The sequence below is a fragment of the Ahaetulla prasina genome, chromosome 4 (genome assembly GCF_028640845.1).
Source record: "Ahaetulla prasina isolate Xishuangbanna chromosome 4, ASM2864084v1, whole genome shotgun sequence".
NCBI classification, from domain to species: Eukaryota; Metazoa; Chordata; class Lepidosauria; order Squamata; family Colubridae; genus Ahaetulla; species Ahaetulla prasina.
The window spans coordinates 34,813,225-34,838,470 of record NC_080542.1 but is presented as its reverse complement, the minus strand read 5'-3'; the positions used below and the strand labels follow the sequence as shown (position 1 = coordinate 34,838,470).

The 25,246-nt window shown below is 37.8% G+C and overlaps 1 protein-coding gene across 2 annotated transcripts in view; it reads right to left on the bottom strand.

Annotated features, from left to right (window-relative positions):
• The window catches only part of COL1A1 (collagen type I alpha 1 chain), a 39,618-nt gene extending 22,865 nt beyond the window's left edge, over positions 1 to 16,753 (bottom strand). Inside the window, exons 1-23 of one of the 2 annotated variants that reach the window (XM_058181425.1) lie at positions 16,542 to 16,753; positions 14,083 to 14,274; positions 13,138 to 13,175; positions 12,999 to 13,034; positions 12,121 to 12,213; positions 11,951 to 12,025; positions 10,860 to 10,904; positions 9,377 to 9,430; positions 8,921 to 8,974; positions 8,186 to 8,239; positions 7,701 to 7,754; positions 6,798 to 6,851; positions 6,652 to 6,696; positions 5,328 to 5,381; positions 5,148 to 5,192; positions 4,809 to 4,862; positions 3,678 to 3,776; positions 3,387 to 3,431; positions 3,199 to 3,297; positions 2,390 to 2,443; positions 2,185 to 2,292; positions 1,452 to 1,505; positions 310 to 408 (exon numbers count right to left, since the gene is read on the bottom strand). In XM_058181425.1, coding sequence (XP_058037408.1) covers positions 310 to 408; positions 1,452 to 1,505; positions 2,185 to 2,292; positions 2,390 to 2,443; positions 3,199 to 3,297; positions 3,387 to 3,431; positions 3,678 to 3,776; positions 4,809 to 4,862; positions 5,148 to 5,192; positions 5,328 to 5,381; positions 6,652 to 6,696; positions 6,798 to 6,851; positions 7,701 to 7,754; positions 8,186 to 8,239; positions 8,921 to 8,974; positions 9,377 to 9,430; positions 10,860 to 10,904; positions 11,951 to 12,025; positions 12,121 to 12,213; positions 12,999 to 13,034; positions 13,138 to 13,175; positions 14,083 to 14,274; positions 16,542 to 16,623 — 1,587 coding nt within the window. In that variant the 5' untranslated portion in view covers positions 16,624 to 16,753. The remainder of the gene's footprint in view (positions 1 to 309; positions 409 to 1,451; positions 1,506 to 2,184; positions 2,293 to 2,389; positions 2,444 to 3,198; positions 3,298 to 3,386; positions 3,432 to 3,677; positions 3,777 to 4,808; positions 4,863 to 5,147; positions 5,193 to 5,327; positions 5,382 to 6,651; positions 6,697 to 6,797; positions 6,852 to 7,700; positions 7,755 to 8,185; positions 8,240 to 8,920; positions 8,975 to 9,376; positions 9,431 to 10,859; positions 10,905 to 11,950; positions 12,026 to 12,120; positions 12,214 to 12,998; positions 13,035 to 13,137; positions 13,176 to 14,082; positions 14,275 to 16,541) is intronic. The other variant, XM_058181426.1, reaches the window with a different exon arrangement.
• Between the last annotated feature and the right edge of the window lie 8,493 nt (positions 16,754 to 25,246).

Below are 25,246 nucleotides of genomic sequence, written 5' to 3'. Positions count from 1 at the left end.
TTGTCCTATGAGTGAAATGAGATATGAGTGAACGAGTGAAAAATAACCTTGCTACTAATTCACTTAGTTGGGGGAAGTGGATTACTTTGCATATGGTAAAATCCCTGATTACTGTTTGACAGTATTTAATATAATAAAGAGGAAACTAGGTTATATATCAATGTGCTTTGCTATTGTAGAGCTTGAATGTAGTTGCACAGAGGTGGGCAGGGGTGGTAGAATTTGCCCCATTCCCCACTGTCTAGGAGCCAATGGGAATTACGAGAATATTTGCTCCCCTCTTCTGATCAAAGCTTGCTATTTGCTTACCTTGGCTCCAGGAAGACCAGGCTCACCAGTCCGTCCAGCTTCACCAGTAGATCCTTTAGGTCCAGCAGGGCCGGGGGCTCCACGTTCACCAGGGGGGCCCTGGAAGAAGAGAAGGCATCAAGAAAAGCTACTAAGAGCAGGTAAATCTAGGTTTTCATTTCTCCTCAGTTTAAGAGGCCTCTGTGTGATATTAAGACTATGAAGAGTGTATCTAAGAAGCAAAGGATATGCAGAGTGTCCAGGTTAGACAAAAGTAGGTATGTTAGCAGGTGCTAGTAGTCCTACCGAATACAAGAACCATGAAGATTTGCAAAACAGGCTTTAATACCATTCATAGGAATAAATTTTCTTATGTTTTGTTAAGTGAGGTTGGACCCATCCCTATTGAATTCCCCCAAAACCTGATTATGCCATCAGATCAGGGGGCTTGAGGGATGGGTGAGAGACTAAAATGACTGTTATTAGCATCTGCTGTTCTCTCTTAGCCTTGTGTTTTTTATTCTAAACATTTTAAAACCATAATTGCCTTTTATATACATTAACTTTTTACCATCTTCTTCCCATGCCACCCAGAGTCACTTTTTTGTGAGATGGGTGACCCTGTAGTTCTGGGGGGAAAACTACCCAGCCTTCTTAGCTCTTATAAATCGTCACAGTACTATTCAACTCCTTCATACAAAATTGAAAGGCTATAAAAAGGATGTGGCAAGGAAGACTTTCATCCCCCCACCCCCGTTTCCTAGGCAATAAGAACCCTAGATATCTGAGTTTCTGTATGCCACAAACTCACTGAACATGATCTTGAACAAATTGCCTCAATAGTGGAACAGCCACAAATGTGGATACTTATATATTGGTACTTCTAAAAAAATATTGTTTTAGAAGAGTTCTCTTGCTAGCCTATACAACTTGGAAGGGAGGGTCAAAAATAGGTTGAATTTTGATAATCAGAAGTCAGTTCTAGACATAGAAGAATACGCAAACATTAAAAAAGATGATAGATAGATAGATAGATAGATAGATAGATAGATAGATAGATAGATAGATAGATAGATAGATAGATAAAAATATGAGTCTGGATAGCCCATAGGGAGATCAAGGGAATGTTTGGTCATATATTACCAACAAGACACACAACCCACCTTGGGACCAGCAATGCCATCAGCACCAGGGAAACCACGGCTTCCAGGAGAACCCTGTGACACAGGATTAAGAATATTATTATTGCCTATTGATTAAAAAAACAGTATTGCTACCAAGTAACCTTCAAAGAGGTCTGCCCTCTCAAAATGCCAATATGAAGTCATTTGTTTTTCTGTGACTGGAAAAAAAAACAGTCGCAACAACTCTAATAACCAGCATTCTGTTAGAAAGAATGAAAAGCTAAAAGCCAGAATCATTACTAAATGCCAACTTCAGATTCAGGATGATATCCTTTTCTCAATAATTATAATTCAGAGTCAAAAGCACCCATTTGACATTTTGCCTCTTGCCTTAAATTAGCACATATGTCTTGCAAATAAAGGAAAGGCTATAAAAAGCCACTGTTATGTAGAACAGAAAGCTTAATCTTTCCTAACTTATTACCAAAGGAAACAGTAATGCACTATTTTAATTTACTTTCCTTTGAAATGTTACGACACACCTTGTTTTATGGATGGCTTTTTCCCAGGAGAGCATTCCTCTGACTTATTAAAATTAGTTAAATCTTCCCCCTTGGCCTGCTTCAATTACACCTGTAATTTAGCTTAGCAATTCTCCACCAATCTAACTTAATATTATGAACTTGTAATGCAGATATATCTTTCTGCACATGTTGCTCTAAATGGATCTCAGTATCCAAAGGTTAACAAACAACAAACAATCGTTACATACACGTTCACCAGCAGGTCCAGGCAATCCAGAAGGTCCTGGCTCACCACGGGATCCTCTCTTGCCTTCCTCACCAGGTGGACCAGGGGGGCCTTGGATACCAGCGGGACCCTAGAAGTTGAAGTGAAGGATATAAATAAGTTTGCTGGAGAGGTAAAATAAAATCACAAGAGAAATAAAACACACATCATTTAGGTGGAATACTTACAGCTTCACCTTTAGCTCCAGCATCTCCTTTGTTTCCAGGAGCACCAGGTTCACCCTAAAGTTATTAAGAAAAGACAAAAACATACAGTAACGTATCTCATTCAGTACAAAACTGCAACAGTGGGTTTGTCTCATTCTATATCTTGCAAAAGAATAAGGCAATATTAAGTATTTATTAATTATACAATATAAGGAAAACATCTGGAAAATATTTATAAAGAATTGGTAGTGTGGAAGAGAACTAGGGGTCTGTGAAGACACTTTCCACCATGCCTCAGTTGATATAAGCAACTTAGGAGAACAAGAAAGCAGTGGGATTTGTGAGCAATAAAACTTTAGTCAATAATTTTGAAATGGTTATCTTTAACCCCACATTTCCATACTATTATATTCCATATTTTTATAACTATCCCATCTGGTCAACAGATCAGTTTATTCTGAAATGCTGTACATTTTAAAATGTCAAAAGCAATGTGTGTGTGTGTGTGTGTGTGTGTGTGTGTGTGTGTCCCCTGATTGAATAATAATATAGTAGAATGGATCCTCTATCTCTTTTACTGGCCAAAGAAGTTAAGATTTATGTAAACATGCTGTTCTACTGCCCATTTATCACAGAATAGCTACCTGAAGTATCTAGATGTTAGTCTATATAATAGCCTTAAAAACAGAGATATCTAAATCCATGTGCTCTCTAAGAACCCTGCACTATTATGCTTATGATTCTTGGCCAATATATAATTCAACGTATTCAGGTGACACCAGCTGATAGTTGATAAGATTAAAAGTGAAGAACAATTGGATGGCACTTACGCTATTACCCTTGGGACCGGGAGCACCAGTGGGACCTTGTGGTCCAGCTGCTCCACGAGCACCAGGGAAGCCAGGAGCACCAGCAATACCAGGAGCACCCTAGAAGAGAAAGCGGAGAGGTTGAGAGAAGTGGCAAATGAAGACAATGACAAGAATAAAGAGAGTTCTTGGGATTAGAAGATACTTACAGGTGCACCTTTGGCACCAGGTTGGCCATCAGAACCAGGATTTCCCTAAAGCAGAGGAAAAAATACGGATAATTACTATAATAGTTCATTGAATGTTTAAGTCACATCTTCTGTCATCTATGTTGGCACACCATGTAATAAACTATCTTCAACCTACACCATTAATCATGAGAACACTGAAGCACTGTCCAAGAAATAAGTGAATACATGCATTTAAGTGCTGTTAAAATTAAGAAGTAAATCATCATTTTTAATAATCAGAAGCATGGGAAAAAAAGAGGTAATTCTTACAGCAGGGCCAGCCGCGCCAGCAGGACCAGCTGGGCCAGGCTCTCCACGAGCACCTTGGGCGCCTTCACCTCCACGAGCACCTTGAGGACCAGTTTCACCCTGTGGAAGAAGAAAATGAAGATTCATAAGTGTGCAGGCCTCCCTACGTTGATGCACATCTTTCTCTCTGGTCAATCCCACTGCATCATGCTTAGTCTCTCCAAGACAATTTTATCTCCTAGTTGGTTGTATTATAACACTATTCTAATTAGTAAGACTTCATGTCCTCCCAACCCCATCCAGATACTACGAGGTCTTACCCTGGAGCCAGTTCAAGGTAATGGAGGCCTCTATATAAAGTTTAAGCCTCATTCTTATATTGTTGAACATTATTGCTATTTTCAATTATGCTTTTATTTTATATTATTCAGGTAATGTTTAAAGCTTGATATAATAGTTTATGCAGTTGTTTCCTTCAAATACTGAAATAAGCCATAATAATGCCAGCTTCTCACATCTGGTCCCTAAGCCTTATCTTTTCTTAGGCCAGCAATCCCTTTTCTGTATCTAAACCTGGGATATGTTTAAATATAATATGTCCCCCGGATTCCTAAACAAGGAACCCTCTTGAGGCTTCTCAGTATTTTTAGCAAACTAGAATGGAGGGAGCTTAAATCAGGAACTTTTTCAAGTTCAGGCATATCGTTTCTGTTCATACATTTATCCTCCAGGGCAGGGGTCTCCAACCTTGGTCCCTTTAAGACTTGTGGACTTCAACTCCCAGAGTCCCTCAGCCAGCAAAGCTGGCTGAGAAACTCTGGGAGTTGAAGTCCACAAGTCTTAAAGGGATCAAGGTTGGAGACCTCTGCTCCATGGAATGCTTTGTTGCCCCACTTGCTAAGAAACAGTAAGGTATGGTAGAGATTGATGCCTTCCTCTGTAAAGAAACCCGAGAGACCACTACCCCCAATCTTTATTTCTTAATTTAAAAAACCAGCAGCCAAACTGAACAATTTTAATACTTTCGTAACACAAACACATTGGAATGGCAAGTTAGCCATTCAAGGCCAGTCAGAATCGCCATGAAACAGGAGATGAACAGCAAATAAATTCAATCATCATCATCATCATCATCATCATCATCATCTTTACCTTAGGGCCAGCAGGACCAGGGAATCCAGGGGGACCAGCTGGACCAGTGGGACCCTAATAAAAAAAGAGGAGAGATTAAGAATTGATTATACGGCATTTATATATTGTCCCAAATTAATAATTCTTAATACTGCCAGATCTGCATTAACTCTGGCCTTTGAAATAAGGAAAAAAGAAAAATAGACTCAAGGCAAACTTGAGAGAAAAGAAGGATATTAAGGGTAGAAAGCTTGGAAGATTAGTCTTCATCTTCTATTAAAGGACCTCCCCTCTCTTGAGAAAAGGGCCTCCATGCAATATGAAGACTTTCTAAGAGAAGCAAATGAGAGGGACACTTACTGAGGGACCGGCAGCTCCAGCAGCACCATCGTTACCACGAGCACCCTGTAGTGCAAAAGAAGAGTAAGGGCATTTGAATGACCTACAAAATTACATAAGGTGTGAAAGAGGATTCTTGAATTGAGTCCATTAAATACTATGAATACAAAGCAATTTAAAAATTGAGAGAAAGGTACTTACAGCTGAGCCAGCAGGGCCTGGACGTCCTCTCTCACCAGGAAGACCACGTGGGCCCTTATTAGAAGAAACAGAGGGAGGGGGAAATCAGTTAAAAGGATCTCATTCTTGTACCATTATCATTTCCATTAATTTTTAATTATATTTAGCATTTATCATACTTTTCCAAAACATTTCTCAGTTTTAGCAACTTTTAAGATGCATGGATTCCAACTCCCAGAATTCCTCAGCTAGTGTGGGGTCAGGTCTTAAGTAAGTTCACTCATTTACTGGAAAGCCATAGTGGTTGTAGAGAACTATAGGAATTATACTGTCCTATGTCTAGGACTTAACACTAATTTTTAAGACCTCTCTTTTCCCAGATATATGATGCGGTCCTTTTTTCTTATTTTGTTTTCCTGTTGGTATGGATTTACTTGTAAATATATTTAAAAGCAAATGAAATGTCACCATAGACGCTATTAAAATTTGCCCTATTCAAGTACTACTAACACCCAGTTCTATTATGAATTTAGCATTCTTCCCACTTGACACAGTCCCTGGTATTCTTAATATCAAGTGTTTTTCCTTTATATAGGAGGCCCCTTTCAGGTTGGATTTAGAAATGACTTTTGCCTGCTCTTTTGTGTTTGCCTTCTATTAACAGTAATGTGGAAGTAGATTATATAATCTTATTTGGTACCTTTGGTCAGAATATCAAAAGGAAGTCTATACTGGACATCTTTAGATAAGGTAGCCCCATAATTCTCATAATACTTTCTATTCCACTATTGTATTCTATGTCTGAGTGTCAACACCCCTAGATAAGCCAGACCTTCCACATGAAGGCTAAAATTACTTTCACTGAGATGGCATCTACTTTGAATCTCACAAGTTTGATTATGTTACCCCTCTCCTCCTTCTTATACCCCAGTGAATTAGGAAGGCATCTGCCTGAGTCACTTTTGAATGTTATCCCACTGAACTGGATTTAAAAAAACTGGGAATTGTTACCTAATTGTTCCTTAACTAACAATTCCCTGCCATCTCTGTAAAGACCATCTTCTTTCCTCTCTACAGTGCTACAATGGGTCATCAGTTTTCTGGAGTTTCAACAAATATTCTTGCTATTTCTTATAGATTTTGCCCCAGACAACCAATTTGCAAAATATGCATTGTATCAAAGTACTAGGATACAATTAGATTGTTTTCCCTCCATGGCAAAATAAGTTGCTTTGGTTGATGGTACAATTTAAACAAATCTATTGTCCATCTAAATGACTCCATTGGTATATAGCCTATATTTCTTAGAGCAATGGCTCCAAGAAGGATGAAAATATATACTTACTACTTGTCCGGGAGCACCGTTTTCACCAGGGCTGCCAGGCTCACCCTAGAAGGGAAGAAAAGAAGAAATGACAATGCCAGTTGTTAAAACGGAAGGAGGTGGAATTTTGTACCAAATAAAGGCATGTATTTAAAATGGATGCTTACCTTAGGGCCTGCAGGACCAGCATCACCTTTAGCACCATCAAGACCACTGAATCCCTAAAGAAGATAGGAATGATATGTATTTATTATTAAGTGGATAATAAGAAGCATGAAGAACAGAGACATTGGAAAACAAAACAAAATGTTCAAAGTTACAACTGCATTGTGACTTATCACTGTTTTTCACACTTATGACTATTGCGGCATCCCCATGGTCATGTGATCGGAAGTCAGATGCTTGGCAACTGACTCATATTTATGACGGTTGCAATGTCCAACTGTCACGTGATCACCTTTTGCGACCTTCTGACAAGCAAAGTTAACGGGGAAGCCAGATTCACTTAGCAACCATGTTACTAACTTAACAACTGCAGTGATTCACTTAACAATGGTGGAAAGAAAGGTCATAAAATGGGGAAAAATTCACTTAACAAATATTTCCCTTTGCAACAAATAGTTTGGGCTCAGTTGTGGTCTTAAGTCAAGATCTATCTATATTACATTAGAAATATCATTTAAATAAGTTACAGGAATGCTAAATGACTTTGGGTATTGTGAGCCCCAGGATTGACAGAAACCACAAAGATATACAATATCCAATTTTTAGAAACTAGCTAGATGCTTTTTTAAAAAAAGAATATATTTAATGGACTGGTCTGCTTGTGTTTCGTATGCCTTTTAAAATAGGGGACATAAGAAATTATGAAGCTATAGTATGTTCCTAAATTCACTTGACTATGTGGTCTATATTTGTGACCACAATGAATGCCAGGAATTACGGAGTGAACGCTTTCTGACAATGACTACAAACACTATTAACATTTTGAAAAGTGCAATGCCTAAAAATCTTTTGAACGGTAGAATTTGTGAATGGTGTTGGATGTTGAATGGTTGAAGTATGCTTACTCTGTGTCCCTTCATGCCTGGGAGGCCAGCAGTTCCAGGAAGGCCACGGGCACCCTGAAAGAAATGAGCAACACATTCTTGAGAATAAAGGAAGAAAAGAATTATGACAATTCACTTTTCAGCATGTGGCCTTAGCCAGGTCTCCATTTCACGACTAGCCTCCTAACACTATACTTATTTATGACAATGAACTGAAAAAAGGTGTTTTTTAATTTCTTATTTAGAAATCAAACATTGCTACCAAAGTCATTTCAGTACTTGAGCTTATCTTCTTCATCCCAATCTTTCAATTGTCCTGATACATATATGTGAGATTCCATTTTTTTCACAACCCATCTTACTGTTAAAGCTTTTTATTACCCTTTCTATGATCAAAAATAAATTTGCGTTTGAGCAGATGGACAATATATGATTCATCGTAACAAAACAACTGCTGGCTAACTAACCCATCATTATATCCTACATATATGGACAAGACATCTTACCTGTGGGCCAGGAGGACCACGCTCACCGGGACGGCCAGGTTTTCCAGCTTCACCCTTGGAGAAAGAAGGCAAAAAAAAAATTAACTAAAACAATAATAATTAAGAAATCAGAGAATATATATATATATTTTTAAAAAGGGACCTGAATTCTCTCATCTGCAAAAGAGATCTTTAAGATTTGCAGAAACCAATCAAAAGTTATGGTCTGAAGTCTGAGATCGCTGATCTTGACAATTCAAACAGAACATTAGAAGAAAAAATAGTGTGCAATAATTAAGAAGGTCTAGCTTGTTAAGTTACTTGAACTCTACAAATACCAGTTGAGGAATTGGCATCTTAAACTGCCCCGTGGAAGGTTTAATAGTGTAATTTTTTTTAAAATATAAGATTTACGGCAAGATCAAGGATGTAGTAAAAATAATAGTTATTTTTTGGAAATCTGCCATTTACTGCAGGGTATAATAGGAGGACCAAAGAGAAAAAGAGAAAGTTTCCAAGAAGAGAAGCGAGACCCTCACAACTCATTTTTTTGCTATTGTTTCTACTCCTAGACTTGCATTTTTTCAGAAGACAAGGCAGGGCTGAAACATCATGAATCAGTTCCCTCAAGTTTGTAGATTCAGAGAAGCCTTTTTATTTGTCAGAGTGCTTGGAAGTGTATATTCTATCTGTGGATAATCAGAGAGAAAAAAAAGGGGTTTCCCTTCCCCAAAAAAGAATGATATAGTCACTCACATCATCTCCATTCTTGCCAGGTGGACCGGCTGGACCGCGAGGACCCATTGGACCCTAGATGATTTATTGAGAAAAAAACAAAGGCATTAAAATGTGAACAAATACATCTGTGCTCCTATTTATAACCTTGCTGGTATCTTAAAGAACAGACTTGAACAGAAGCCTGTTTATAGCACATTTACGTTCAAAGACTATTCTAGGTAATAAAAAAAAAAAATTAAAAAAAGATAACTGGAAGGAAAAAAAAAAACCTGAAGACTGTTCTGGCTGGCTATAATCATAACATACATAACATAACATAACATAACATCAGAGTTGGAAGGGACCTTGGAGGCCTTCTAGTCCAACCCCCTGCCCAGGCAGGAAACCCTACACCATCTCGTGTAGTAATCATAACATAGCTCCCCTATCCACCCCCAAAAGGCAAAAAAAAAAACCCCATTAAACGACACTTACAGAAGAACCAGGCTCGCCAGGCTCGCCAGGGGGACCTTGGAAACCTTGGGGGCCCTGGAAATTTAAAACAGGGACATATATGTTAAAAAGAAAGCCATTCCAAAGAACACCCCTATTTGTTCTGGGCTGCATTACTGAGGATCCATAAACATTTTATGCCATGTCCCAAATATGCTTTTGAAAAGCCAATTGGACTCTCTCTGTTTTTTCTTTGAAGACGTTACTTTAGCTTCTTGGATGAGAAGCAAAACATCTTCAAGGAAAAAACAAAACAAAACAAAGTCCAGTTGCATTTTGAAAAATACCTTTGGGACAACCATGACCTGGATGACTGAGAATCTCCATAGACACTTTCAGCCATGGGTCTTTCATTTTCATTGCTGACTCCTGCCTTCATATTTATTTAATCATATTTAAACAAAAAAACTGTTTACTATTGACCTCACCCCATTCCTAAGAGGTCTGTAAGGGGCCTGCATAAGAGCACAAGAGTGCCTACCATTCCTGTCCTATTGTTTCCTTTCGTTATATCCAATTAATATAGTTATTACATACTCATTCATATATATATGCTTATATATTGTATAGTTATTTCATGCTTATGCTTATATATACTGTGTGACAAAATAAATAAATAAAAATAAATAAAAAAATATCTTTAGCCCTGCAGTTTGCCTGGCATGAAGCAATTGCTTTCGTCAGTGAAGCTGACTGTTTTCCCACACAGCTAATTTACTGAATTTCTCTACACTCCATTTTCATTATTCTAATACAGACTGCAAATCTCTGTTAGGGATATGTTGACCCAAAGATCACTGAGGCTGAATGGTTGATTGTGCAGCAAATAAAAAGAAGGAAAATATGAGGTCTTTGAGAAAATACAGAGCAGATGAAAGAGGAATTAAATCCTCCTATCATATTAGGGTTAGGTTTACTGTAGAAGGAATGGATTTAAGAAAGTCTTGTTTATTTATTTATCTAGAGTAAGCAAGTTCTGCAAAGCAAATGATATCTCTAGTTTGTGTCTCTGAATGAATGCATATTGTGCATTCCTAAATTTAAAATTGTACAAGGAAGGTGGCATCTCCAATATTACAGAAGGAAATGAATATAACTTGTATTTCTTCCCTTGTTTTCAACTCTCTTGAGTTGTCTGCAAAGTTTGTAAATAATAGTAGGCCTTCCACAAAAAATTGCTGCTAACACTTTTGCACTATAAAAACCCTCCTCCAGTTCTGTGTGGGATTCTGCACAGTTTAAGCAGCTTTGTACTAATTTTGAATATGTGTGGCTGATATTCATTAATAACTGAGCAGAGGATAAAATCCTTGTCTGCAACATGATAATCCTCACTTTTACAAAGTCTCTGCTCTTTAAAAGTGAGGAAGGAATAAAAAGATTTTGAAACATTCCCCTTGAATGTAGTACCAAATTTACATATCTTTATTATATAAAGTTCATTCTTAAGACAGAAAATACTTACAGGAGCACCAGGGGGTCCGGGAAGACCACGGGGACCAGCTGGACCCTAAACAATACCAAGAAATAAATAGTCAGCTTAAACTGAATTGATACAATTTCTCCTTCACCTCCGTGGATATCTATGTTCTTGAAGTCTATACAATCATTATATTGTCCTGATCTTGTTTGATCATTTTGAAACCTTCATTAACCATATATTGTAGAACTGTTTTGTTGAGGAAGTCTGGCCTTGTATATCATTTTCAAAGTTAACTTTTTTTTGTCTTTTCATATCTCAGGGCCCAACTTCAATTTCTACACTGATTTTCAAAATGCATTTTATAATTGCTATGTTAACAGTTACATGTAATTTGAAATCTCTCTAGTGATGGGTGAGTGGCCATTAGCTTTTTGCTTAAGGTGAAGCATAAGGCAAAATGGGTCATTCCCTCTTGAGCAAAAAACATCTGAATATTGCTTTCTGTCTTTTCAGAAGCAAAAAGTAGGTTGTCCATTTCTGCTTCACTTAAAACCATATTAAAGGATGAATTTAAACCACGTTTCAATTACTTTTTATTACTAAAAAAATCGTAGCTATAGTAATCACAGCTTAAATTCAAGCTATTGTCCTTAACTGCAATTCTCCATTCAATTAAGAAAATGTAATTATAATCTTTAAGAAGCCATTGTAACATTATGGTCTTAAACCCCACTGATTGCAATGACCTGCTTTTTGTAACTAAAGTGTCTCTGCTAGTTTTATTATAAATCACACATGCTATCATTATGGGCCTTAATTAAATGAGTGAACACCCATTACTTGAATTTCCTGTCTAGCTCAACTGCTTTTCTGAAGTACTTTTTCCTTCCTAATAAACCACACAGGTGGACCTTTGCTTTTTCACTGAACCCTTCTGATGGCACCTGTGTCTATATCTCCATAGATTCACCTTCTGGTCTTAATAATTATTGAACCAAGAAGAGTCAACTCATTTACATCATATATCTTAAAGTTTACATCTATTAGCAGGTTTCAGTGTTTTTCTTCTCCTCAGCAATCCCTTCCCTTTCAACTAGCCTTTTCTCCAAGGCCTCAAGGACACCAGCCCTTACCATTGGGCCAGGAACAGCAAGGCCAGCACCACCAGATTTTTCATCATAACCGTAAGACATCTGAGGAGCAAAGTTCTAGAAGAGGAAAGGGCGAAAGGAAGACATGTCAACAGGTACTTAAACACGAATGCCACATAACAAGATGGAATAACCAAGTTAATGCTGCTTACTCCACCAAGGCCAGGGGGACCAGGGGGGCCTGGAGGTCCAGGGAGACCAGGTTGTCCAGGGATGCCATCTCTGCCAGCGGGGCCTGGAAGTCCCTGAAAATAAAGATAGCAAGAGGTCAGGCATTGCTATTATGAAAGCATATTCTCATTTACGTATAAGATTAGAACTTGTTGAAAATTCCCGACAGCTCTGCAAAATTTGGATGGGGGATACTCTGGTGGGATTCTGCTGGTTCTACTCGGTTGGGGCGAACTGGTAGTTGGGGCTCCGCCCACCTGCCTGGACGTCATCATGTCCTTTTTTTTTATGCTCTGCGTATGCGCAGAAGGTCCTGCACATGTGCGGAGGTGGCATGCGGGGAAGTGGTTGCTCACATTTGCGAACCAGTTGTTAAGATAAGTCAATACCACCCCTGGGGATACTTTAATGTTCCCCATAAACCTTAAAACTACAACTAGGATGGGAAACTTTTTAAGATATTAATTATGTATCTCTGATGAAGGGGGTCATGTATCTTTTTTTTCTTTTCTTTTTTAAACCAAAAGTTAAATATTAAAACTGACATGTAAGTTTTCATTTTGGCGCTATTTTATCTTACTGTTATTTTGGAACATTATAGCAAATCAGTGAAATTGGAGTATGCTTCCCATTGGATGAGGTGGAGCAAATGTAGCCATTGAATATTTTATGGGCAGAATAGTGTGTGTTTGTAATACAAATCGTAAAATTATAGCAAATGTGTATGAGCAATTATAGGATAGATTACCAATCTCCCATATTAAATCACAGTATTACAAAATGTTTTTTCCCTGTACTTTTGAACATGGTTTTTATATTTTTATCTTTAAATTTGAACTACAATCATGTACATACTTACCCTATCTCCTTTGGGGCCTGGTTCTCCTTTAGGACCCTGCCAAATAAAAGAAAAAATAAAGGGATTATTCATACTGCTACAGGAATATATATATAAAAAGACATAGCTAAAAAAATTGGATTGCAAAAATATAATTTACCTCTACACCGGTGACATCTGGGTAAGCAGGAATTGAATCTTGAATACAAAATGCAAAAGAGTATTGAGAACCAGAAAATGTGACCAATCAAATAGTTTCATTGTTTTTTTTTATAAATTTCTAAATTTCTCATGCCTATCATGAGGCTTTTTAATGCAATGAAGTTTATGGGTTAAACGTGCTTATCACAGTCTTCAGCTGGATGAATCCAGTTAATTCCAGAAGATAATAGAACATTGTAACTCCTACCATTAGTGGCCTAATTAGAAAATGCCATGTATGATTGTTAATGCCAAGCAGATTTCAAATTGCACACTCTTCAGACAAATATAGTACTACTCAATTTCCTTTCCATGATATGCTATTTTGCTATGCAATAAAGCTTTGATATTGTAGCCTGAAAACATCTTCTCCAAACTTTAATCTCCTCAAATCTTGCCTAACTCCATAGATATTATCTCCCTTGACAGTTTCCTCCCTGCCTGCAAATGATTTTCATAAATATTTATATTAAACCCAAATGAATTGATTGAGATGGAAAGAGATCAGAATAGCAGCCTTGGGTAAGAACAATGATTTGCCATTAGTATTTAGAATGAAAACTCAGTATTACGTGACTACAGAGGTGACAAATGGATTGATGGATAAATAGAGAATTGTTAAATGTTTAAAAGGCGATTGTTTCATAGAGGCATGGTTAATTAGTTTTAAAATTAGATTTTTTTTAACAAGCGAATAAGAATAATAGAAACAGATATGTAACTGAAAGTAAATTTAAGTACTGTAAGTAAATGATGGATGGTTTTGTGTAAAATGGACTAATAATAGATCACTACCAGAGTACATGAAGAATGTATGAGTGACAGTTCTAGCTGTCAGAAGAAAGTGGACAATTAGGATGGGATGATGAGTAGACAGGAAGGAGATAAACTATATAGCTCATACCGGATCCAGGACAAACTGCACAACATTCGCCTGGAGAGACTACAGCATTGGGGCAGTCTGACACATCTGAACATACAATGGTATCACACTGTGGGGTACCATAGTCACACAGGCACAACACACACTTTTCAGGCCTCCAAAGTGATTTGTCTTGGTAGATTTTTCCATTGTGCGTGCAGCTTCCAGGTTCGACTGTAGAAGATAAAGATAAGATGAAGATGAAGAGAAAGAGAAGATGGAAAAGAAGCAAGATGCAGGTGTGAACAACTGTTCTTTGGGCCAAGCGCTAGCAAGAGCAGCAAATTGGGAGACATTTTAAGAACAGTGCCATTTGAACAACACACACGTGTTTTGATGTTTTTCTCAGCATTTGCTTTCCTTTCTTGCACTGTTCTGACTTGCTTCTCTGTGGGGCTTTTTAAACCTCATCTGCTTTTCATCAAGCACAATTCTATGACACAGGAAACGAGCTCACTCCACTGTAACTCTTTCCAGTCGCTTTGGAATTTAAACAAAACTTCTAGCCAGTTGTTACATCCAATTTGTAACCTCAGCATTTTGGCACTGAAGCCAAACCAAACACAAGGCAAGGAAAAATAAATTAATAATCTTTTGAAACAAGAAAGAGATGGGGGAGAAGAAAGAGAAACAAAAATGGCGTCTGAATCGAAAGATGGTTCCTGAATGGGAAGAAATTGTTTCTTATCAATAATGTGTGCTTTTGGGAAATTGAATCAAAGGAATTTTGGGGAGGAGACATGGCATGCCTGAGCCAATGCAAGGCAATTTCCACAAGGCAGGTGCAATGGATGAAATATTTTGCTAGCTCTTTGCATGATAAATGGAGCAGACCTAGCTAGGCCAAGAGTAGTAATTAAAGGAGAAAACCAAAATAAAGAATTTTTCTAATATATGTCATCTCAAAAAGTAAAGAATACCATAATTATAAATCTTGATACAGAGCCAGGTGCTTTTAAAATTGAGTGCTTCCTTTCAAAAGAGTGTATAGTTTGAAAGCTCGACTCCCCAAACCAGAAAAATATTTATTTTGTTTTGTGCCAAAGGGTTGGGAAATAACAAGATGAAAATAAGTACTTTCTGGGATTTTTTTTTTTAAAAAGCAAGAAAAGAAAAGGATCCATAGAGATTTAGGAAAATAAAATTTTCCTGAGCATTGCAATAAAAGTGCAAACTATCCACAAGATGGCAGCAAAATATCCACAATTTGAAATCAGATGTCACCAAAGTTCTCTGCTAAGACATGTTAAATTTCTTTCCTTCCAAAGTGGGCAGGGGTGGTGTTCAACAGGCATATTTAATCCTTGACTCCAGGAGGAGTCTCACTTTGACTGATGTCAATTCCTTTCAAGGCCACCCCCACAACCCAGTTGGAAGGCTACCTCAGAATGGTTCAGTAGCCAAAAGCAAAAGAGAATTTCTTCATGGCCACTAGATGTCACCACTGGATATTTTTGACTAGAGGCGGTAAGTCACTCTGAAACATTCGTTGTCCGCAAGGCTTTGTCTGTGAAATGATGTCTAGACTTTTGTGCTTTATAGATTGCTGAAACATTTTCCTTATGAATCATTATGAAGCTTCCCCCACCACCCACCCACTTAATAGGTTTGTGATGGCTTCTGCAGGCTTCTTCAGCAAGTCAGTACAACAGGCTTACTTTCTGTACTTCCTCTGGCTCATGATCTTTGTGCCTTAGTTCTCTAAGCCCATGACTTTTCCATCATTTGCTGAATACCCCTTTTCTGTCCCTCCCCAATGACAGCCCACCCCCTTTCCCTTCCCCAACTTTACTGAACTTGGCAAGACAGCGCAAGGCTTTGAATTGGTCCAACTTGTTGTTTTTCCCCAAGGCAGGGGAAAAAAGAGAAAGAGGGAGACCAGGGGGGAAAAAAACCCGCAGTGCCCAAGGCTATCCACAGCTGCTTAAGTTTACTTCTCAAAAAGTTCATGTTCTCTGTTAAATTCTGCACTGTTGTGGGTGTAAAAGAAGTCAGGTGGAATAAGATTTTACTTTTCAGCCTTCCAAAAGTTCTTTCCCTGCGTTCAAGGCAACCTTAAAAACTTCTGGAAGGTCAAGGAGATGTACTGATTTTCCCCTCTTAACAATAATAACAGCAGCCTCAGAATTTATTAGCATATGTTCTTTCTTTCCCCAGATGTATTTGTCTTTCAAGTTATAGCATATAACAACAATTTCAATTGCAGCAAAACATGACAAAATGTTAACATCTCTCCAAGCTTGGTGTCCTATCATGTAGGGAGGGTTGACTCTTTGCTGTGTTTCCTGATTTTAATTGATTTGCAAGGGGGGGCAGAGGAGGAGGCAGCTTTATGTTCAACACAAAACAGTTAAAGAGTAAGAGAAAATGCACTCCCCATATAAATTAACTGTCACATTAATTTATACAGAGAGTGCAAGAAAATAAAGCACTGTACATACCGTCTTCTTCATCTTGGCCTTTGGTGAGTAGAACAGTTGCTGCTATCAAAAGCAGTAACCGGGAATCCACAAAGCTGAACATGTCTAAATATTAGACATGAAGACTCTTTGTATCCTAGGTTCTGCTTTAGTGTCCAGTCATACAGGGACGGTCTGCTTTATCTAGTTCCACTCCAGACCCCAGCAGAAACTTCCTACTGACTCTGTCAAGTTTTTAGGTTCCCCTTTTATATGATCCAATGTCCTAGAGGTGGATCCCTTCTTCGCTTGCTCCTGAGTGTTGAAGGGGGAGATTTTGGGCCAGCCTCTCAGCCAATCAGCAACTGCAGTCTACCCTCAGACACGCACACCACACACAGACACACACACATGCATGCTCCCACTCCCAAAAAGTTGAGAAGCAAAGCCAAGCCCCTTTCTATCCAGTCTCAAAAGAATGGACCACGTTAGCCTCCAAACTAGTTTTCATTTGGCAGTGCACTTTTCAAGAAGAGGGAGGACTAGAAGGGGTATGAACTGAGAGAATGTATATGGGGAGGAAAGGAAGAGGAAAAAGGAAGGCAAGTTCTTTGGGAAAGTGGGAGCTACAGAAAAGTTCAGAAGAAGAGTGTTGCAAAAATTGAATATCCAAAGGCACGCAGTTACAGAAAATTGTACGCTGGAATTTGGAGGTCCTGCATAATAAAGCATCTGTGAAGGTGGGGCACCAGAGGGTGATATAGAGCAAAGCATGCATTTCTTTTTAAATAGCTTTTCTTCTTAAAATACGAACAAAGCAAACTTTTAGAGATCATGGAAACTTAAGTATTTCCATTAATTTTAGTTAAGCTGAGATTTGCTTAAATTTGGATGATTGTTTTTTTTCCCCTTCCTCCACTTTTCTCTCCATCTCAGAGTGTTGGAATAATTTATTTAATTTTTAAAAATAGATATAAATGTAGGAACAGTGAAAAAAAGAAAGTGATTAAAAGGCACTACTGCACTTTGTCCTGCTTGGAGAACATACTAAAGAAATAGGGAGAGATTGCAAAATTAATAATAATAAAAAAAAGTAGAAGGGCAAAGTCTTGAGATATTCCTATGATTTAGCAGCTTCTTCTGTGCTGAAGGATTTTAATGTATGTATTGAGTTCTTTGACCCACCAATAGTTCCTTATCCTCTTCTTTATTCCTATTGATGGAAACTGCATGTATGAATTGCTCTGCACACAAAGATCAGAGTCCAGATATCTGTACTTATTACTGATTGCAGCGGAAACTTTTGAACCTTATTTTCAACACACTGTCCTGGAAATTCCATAGAAATCAGTAATACATAAATCTGGGAAAGATTGTGATATAAATATCACCTCAATTGGAACTTTAATTTAAATAAATAAAATACATCAGTACCGAAACATTTCTTTATATTCTGTTCTTTAGCCTCTAAATATTGCAGCTATGTACATATGGAGTGGTATCTACATATCTGTTTTGTTTCTCTAAACAGTATTATATAGATTAATTCTGTCAGTGTCAAAATTTGTATGCTCAGGATAGACTGCAGCATGTGAATTTAATATGAATAAACCCATTTTAAAGTACTTTAAAGTTAAAGTTGTTTTTTTTTCAATTGAAAATAAAATGTTTCCTCATGACACAGTCCATAATTTTATTATTACAAATGTGACTAAAATATTGAAAAATTCAGTTTCTCCAACCTTTCCATTATTTTATTGATCATTTCTTCTGCAAAATTTAAATAGAAGTTGCAAAGATTTCTTGTAACAACAACAACAATAAGCATTTCAAAATCCACAGAGAAAAATGTAAGAATAAGTTTTTATGATTTATTATTAGACCCATTGTAGCTTTTTGTTTAAACTCTTAAGACATCTTCTTTCTTTTTTTTAAGTAATAAAAGAAAAAAATGTTATTGGCAAGGATCCATAAGTGTTCAAAAGCGCAAAGAGCCACGTTGGTTGGAAAATGAAGCACAATTGTAACAACAGCACATAAGATACAGTACCATTTTTAGAAGCTGCAATTACGGGCGTGTTTAAATGTGTGTGTATCTTTACCAGCTATGGTAAACCATACCTTTCAACTTCTGGACTCTAAAATGAGGGTCAGGAAGCTTCTAAATGAGGGACATCCTGAGACAAAGCATTTTGGAATAAAAGACATTGGGGACTCAACTTCCCATGAAGAAATAAACACACAAAAAATGTACCTTTAAAAGAAGTGGAGAGCTAAATACATTTTTTAACACGTTGCTTTAGAAATTTAGGATTTAAGATGGGTCTGTGACATAGGTTACTAGCATCCTAAAACATGATAAATGCCTGCCAGTCATACCTATTCAAGAAAAAATATTGGAATTCCAAGTGGTCTGAAATTCACTCTTTAAAAGGCAGAACGAAAAATTCCCCCACACTTACTGAAGATCAGGTAGCTTGTACATTTAATAAATAAATTAATGAATTAGCTTCAGCTTCATTGGCATTTGATCCTAGTCATGACAACAAAACGATGTATATTGTGATGTCATGTTGCAAGCATTACAGCAGCTCGTTTTGTCATTCCCTTGCCTGTCCCTTAGAACACCAATGCTCAGCTGGCAAATTATACGGAAAACATATGCCAAAAATCAGGGACATTAAAAAACTGAATGAGATTCTATAGAACATGGAGCTTTATCAATGACATTAATCTGAGTGCCTGACTGAGCTGAATCTAGCTTTTTCTGTGCTTATAACTATGCAAAATGCAAAATAATAATATATATCAAAGTGCACATAACAACTCACTAAAACCAACTGAAGACTACACCTAAAACAAAAACTTACTAATCAGAATGGTTCATAATATTTAAGAAGTATTAAAATAGTATTAAGTATTAAAATAGGTCTATTTTAGATTAGGATCTATATATAAAATGAAATAAATATTAAATATTATTAAGATCTAAATTTAAAATAAATACAAACCACAAAAAATATTTAAATCACAAAGCGCCCAAAAAAGAAATATAACACATTTTAAATTTTTTGATCAAACTACAAGTATATTTCTAGTAGTTGATTTCAGAACAGATTACTAATGAGAATACTTTTTAAACATTATAACCATTTATAATTTGATACCTAGACTACAATCTCCATTCTCTTCACTTGCTATTGATGTTCTCACTGGAACAATATAAATGTAGTTTTTAAAAAAATTATAGGACGATACTACCTTATGAGCTGCCTAGGTTTGTGCTTACAATATGAGTGGCGATGTCTTCAAATCGAATCGAATTAAATCAAATCAAATGACTGATTTGTAGTTGGAGTTTTGTTACATTTTCAAGTAGTTTGGTATTAATGGACAGAATTGGTCCTCTTCTGGTCTCTTATGCTTCTTTTTGAATTTTTCCCCCAATATGCAAAATGTTTCTGAATAGCCTTTGAAACAGCAAAATCATTAGAAATTCAGACATATGTTCCCCAAAGTTCAGAGTATCCTCCCCACAGTTAGGGAGAAAAAATAACCAAATTTTCACCTTATATACCTCTTCATCTGGCTTCATTGTGACCAATAAGAATTTGATAAGAATAAGAAGAACTTGGAAATATTGCTGATACATATATGATATATAGCTTAACTATCATGGCACATTATTTCTAGAGAAGAATGAGTTGATTTTCAACTTATAATAATGTTTTGTATAATGAACCAAATAACTAGGTAACAATGTCCTTGGTGTTACTTCTACTAGTTGAGCATAATTTGGATGTGGCTTGTAGTGCATTACCATTTTAATTTAATTCTCCTTTAGTGAACACAAACTTAGTTTATAAAGTGTTTGTATGTGCAATTAGGTCTGAGGGATAAACTAAGATTACTGCTTGTGTAGTGTTCCTCCCCTTCCTGTGCTGCCTTGTAGCAATTTTGATAGGTGCTGATATCACTTAGTTTTTAATGACCTCAGTTCCATGCCTTGGGTGTGAATTTTGTTGAGACCTGACCCAGTCCAGGTCATTTCTGGCCCACAGCAGAACAATTTCTGTGCTACATGCTATGCCTTGCAGTAGTTGTGAGGTGACTTTCTGAGGGAGAACATTGTGATGGTCAGATCTTTCTATAATGTACTTGTCTATTGTTGCCTCATTTAACCACTGCAATAGAGATGGCCCAATTTAAATGGCTCGCCTCAGGTGACTAATGGATCTGGATCAGGGGTAAAATCTGCTTACCTTCCTTACTGGTTCGGAAGTGCACATGTCCCGCTTGCATGCGTCACATGCATGCACAGACCTGCGCATGCACAAAACCTTTTGCACATGCTTCCTAGTTAAAACCAGGAAGTTATGACACACGGGCAGGTGGGTGGAGCTTCGCTCTGCTATCACTACTGGATCGCCGAACCAGCGGCCATGATCACTACCGAATTGCACGATCCAGTCCGAACCGGGAGCATTTCACCCCTGATCTGGATAGTTTCTTAAGTATATTTATGGACATTCCCAGCAATTTTATGGTCTCCTTGACTGTACAAGAAACGTTCCTCTATCCTGTCCACATTGCTGTTTTTCATGACAAAAGAGAAAAGACACAAGTGATGTTTTCTTTAGCAAAACCACCCAGAACTCTGGTGGTACACATTTCTATTAATTTCCTAAATGCTAACAGTATTTATGCATATAAGCACACAACTTTTCAGAAACTAAAATCTATAATATTGTCTTCACTAAGCCTACCTTGAGGTAGATTAAGCCAACTTCAAAATGTTATTATGAGGGTAAAATGTACAAATCTCATTCACACTTCCACGTATACCTCTCATAAAGCTTACTATGTTTCTGGGTCAAACTGCTATCTTTGTAATTTCCCAGAATGGGAAGTTCCTAAAAACAGGAAAGGTTTTTTTAGGCAAGCATCATGGCATTCTGTAATCAAGCCTAGCTATTCCCTATAAAGATTTCCAGGTTCAATTCTGGCATCACCTGATTCAAATCCTAGAGATCTGCCGGTGTTTTTATGTTAGGTAGGCTCAATGGTGCAGAGTTCTTAAAGAAGAGATCATAGATGACATATTAACTAACAGTGTTAGTTCCCAGGTTTCTGATCTCAGTAGGGTCCCTGATCTCGCACTGTTGAAGCAATGAAGCAGCTGAAAATTATTTAAGGCGAATTTTAGTCTTAGATCTCTTATATTATTCTCTTGGCTATTTTGTGAAATATGGAAATTGTATTAGGATGGGATCACAAACCTCAGCTGGTCTGTGATCCCAGCAATTGACTTTGATATCCCCCCAAGTCAGTTCTGACAATATGTGTGAAATGTGAAATGTGAAAATGGGCCCCCCTTGGTTGCTTTTGATTGTTCATCTCCCATACAGTACTCTACTCCCACTCTTTGAGACTTTAAAATCCAATGCAATCCAATCTCTCTCTCTCTCTTTCCCTCCCTCCCTTCCTCTCTCTTTCTCTCCCTCACACGCACGCACACACATGCACGCACACACATACACACGGTTGCAATTAAATACGCAGAGGACTCTACCAAATCAGTTAAATATTTTTTTTCTCCTTTAGCAACACAGATTCAAACTATCTGGCAGGCTTCCAAGACTGTATCAACGTACCCCAGACACGTTGCAGGAGACACCGCCTCCCCCCCCCCCACTCCAAGTCATGGCTGCTTTTTTGGAAACTTGTAAAATCTGGATCCTTTCCAGAGTAGATGTGTCTTTAATTTTTGCAGCATGACCAAAAAGAAAAGAATGCCATCCTATATATATATATTACATATATTTGGAAAGAGAGCAAGACAGAGAAAGAAAGAGAAACAAGAGGCTGGGTTAAAAGGGGGGGAAGGAACGCCACCTCATCACTTGCTGTTAGCAGTTTGGGCTCAGGAATGTGATGGGTTTGCCGGAAAAGAAGAAATGAAGACAAAAATACAGTGCAAAAGGAGGGGGCAGGATACTAACCATTCTTGTTTTAAGAGGAAAATGGAGAGCGAGTGAGACTTACAATGCAACAATGGTTAACTGCAATAAAGATCTACAACAGTATATTCTGGAATTAATACAGGTAGTCCTCGACTTACAACCATTCTTTTATTCAAAGTTAAAGCAACACTGAAAAAAGTGACTTATGGCCATTTTTCACACTTACAACCATTTCAGCATCCCCATGGTCACACGCCATCAAAATTCAGACCCTTAGAAACTGGTTCATAGTTATGACGGTTGCAGTGCCTCTGGGTCATGTGATCACCTTTTGTCACTCTTCTGCCAAGCAAAGTCAACAGAAAAGCCAGATTCACTTGAAAGTTGTCTTACTAATTTAACAACTGCAGTGATTCACTTGACAAGTGTGACAAGGAGGGTTATAAAGAGGGATAAAATTCACTTAACAACTGTCTCACTTAGAAACAGAAATGTGGGGCTCAATTGGGGTTGCAGTCAATGACTAGCTGTAGTCTTGTTTGTGTATGTGTGTAATTTTTAGATAGCAACATATAAGCCTTCACTTACTTCAGAATATAAATTGGAACCTTATTAAGACCTCTGCCACTCATTCGGATGAGTGAAGCTCTAGGAATTAGCCCCAAATTCTTGCCTCAATGGGTGTGGAGCCTCTGGTCCTACTTCTCATCATAATTGTGTATTTTAATGCATATCGAACGGGTCACTGCACTTCTCAGCAATAAAGCCCTCTGAGAACCCATTTTCAATAGGCATCTCATGAAGAAAAGCAGTGAAAGATATTTTCTTCTTCTCTTCAGTTGTGTGAATTAATTTGCTTTTGCAAAAAAGGAAAATTTATTCCTTTGATAACCTTCTTCAATATGGGCACTGGGGGAATATTGATGAAGCACTGGATCCAACTTCTTGGGAGCAGAATTATAATAAAAAATAATTATAATTATAATCATTTAGTCATTTAGTTTGAAGTGGAATTGTTGGAAAAACTGGTACACTGGATAACTTTTTTGCGGATTTCAGCATGATCCAAATGAAATGGGACCATTCATTCATTTTTTTAAAGCAATCTGTGCCAATGCATATTTAGTCAAGTAATCTTCCATTAGGAAGATATAATTCTATTGGCATTTCTGTTACATAAAATTACTGCATATGTGTTGCCATCAAGGGAGCTCCTTGTGAGAAGTTACTATATAGCCATAAGGATGGACTGTTACAGCAATCAGAGACAAAGCTATTGTTGTAAAGGTCTCAATCATCTGTCCTATTGATACTGTAAGGAACTTAGTTGTACAGCTAAGTAAAATCCTAACATACAGCTTTAAGTATGCCTACCTAACATATTGTATTGAGTATCTCTGTGTGCCTGTTTCCTGTTAAGTCAAAGCCCTTAGTGATAATGAGCTCTCAAGGATCACACTTGACCCTCAAAAATCAATGTAGCTAAACTGGAGAAGATGAGAGAAACAGAGTTTTTCAATAGAGGCCCTTAAGGATGAGATAATGGCACCCCACTCCAGTTATTATGTCTCAGTACACACAGAGGCTGAAGTTCTCTTGGTAGGAGGATACACTCCAAGAAAGAAAGAAAGAAAAATGATACCTTAGAATGCACCCAGTCCCTGAAGGGTGTTATAGAAACATGGTAGAATGAAAATGATTAATAAGCTACAGTTACATATGCGAAAGGTTGACTCATCCTTCCATCCTTCTGAGGTCTGTAAAAATAAGGACTCAGATTGTTGCTGACTCTATAAACTGCTTAGAGAGGGCTGTAAAGCACTATGAAGTGGTATATAGGTCTAAGAGCTATTGTGTCATGGTAAAGATATAAGAGCTGACCAGTTGCTATGGTGGTGTAATGCTAGGAATGACAACAAGGTTTGGGGGCTGATATCACTTTTGTTGTTGATAGTTGCGAAGTCGTGTCTGACCTATCGCAACCCCATGGATAACATTCCTCCAGGCCTTCCTGTCCTCTACCATCCCCCGGAGTCCAGTTAAGTTCACACGACTGCTTCAGTGACTCTATCCAGCCATCTCATTCTCTGTCGTCCCCTTCTTCTTTTGCCCTCAATCTTTCCCAGCATTAGGCTCTTCTCCAGTGAGTCCTTCCTTCTCATCAGGTGGCCAAAGTATTTGAGTTTCATCTTCAGGACCTGGCCTTCTAAAGAGCAATCAGGGTTGATTTCCTCTAGAACTGACCTGTTTGATCGCCTAGCAGTCCAAGGGACCCGCACGAGTCTTCTCCACCACCATAGTTCAGAAGCCTCTATTCTTTGGTGCTCAGCCTTTCTTATGGTCCAACTTTCACAACCATAAATTGCAACTAGGAATACCATAGCCTTGATATACACACTTTTGTTGGCAGGGTGATGTCTCTGCTTTTTAGTACGCTGTCTAGATTTGCCATAGCTTTCCTCTCCAGGAGCAAGCGTCTTAATTTTTTGACTGTAGTTCCCATCTGCGGTGATCTTGGAACCCAGGAAAATAAAATCTGTCACTAACTCCATTTCTTCCCCATCTATTTGCCAGGAATTCAGAGGGCCAGATGCCATGATCTTAGTTTTCTTAATGTTGAATTTCAAGCCAACTTTCGCACTCTCCTCCTTCACCTGCATCAAGAGGCTTTTTAGTTCCTCTTCACTTTCTGCCATTAGAGTGACTCTGCATATCTGAGGTTGTTGATATTTTTCCCAGCGATCTTAATTCCAACTTGTAATTCATCTAGCCCTGCCTTTCTCA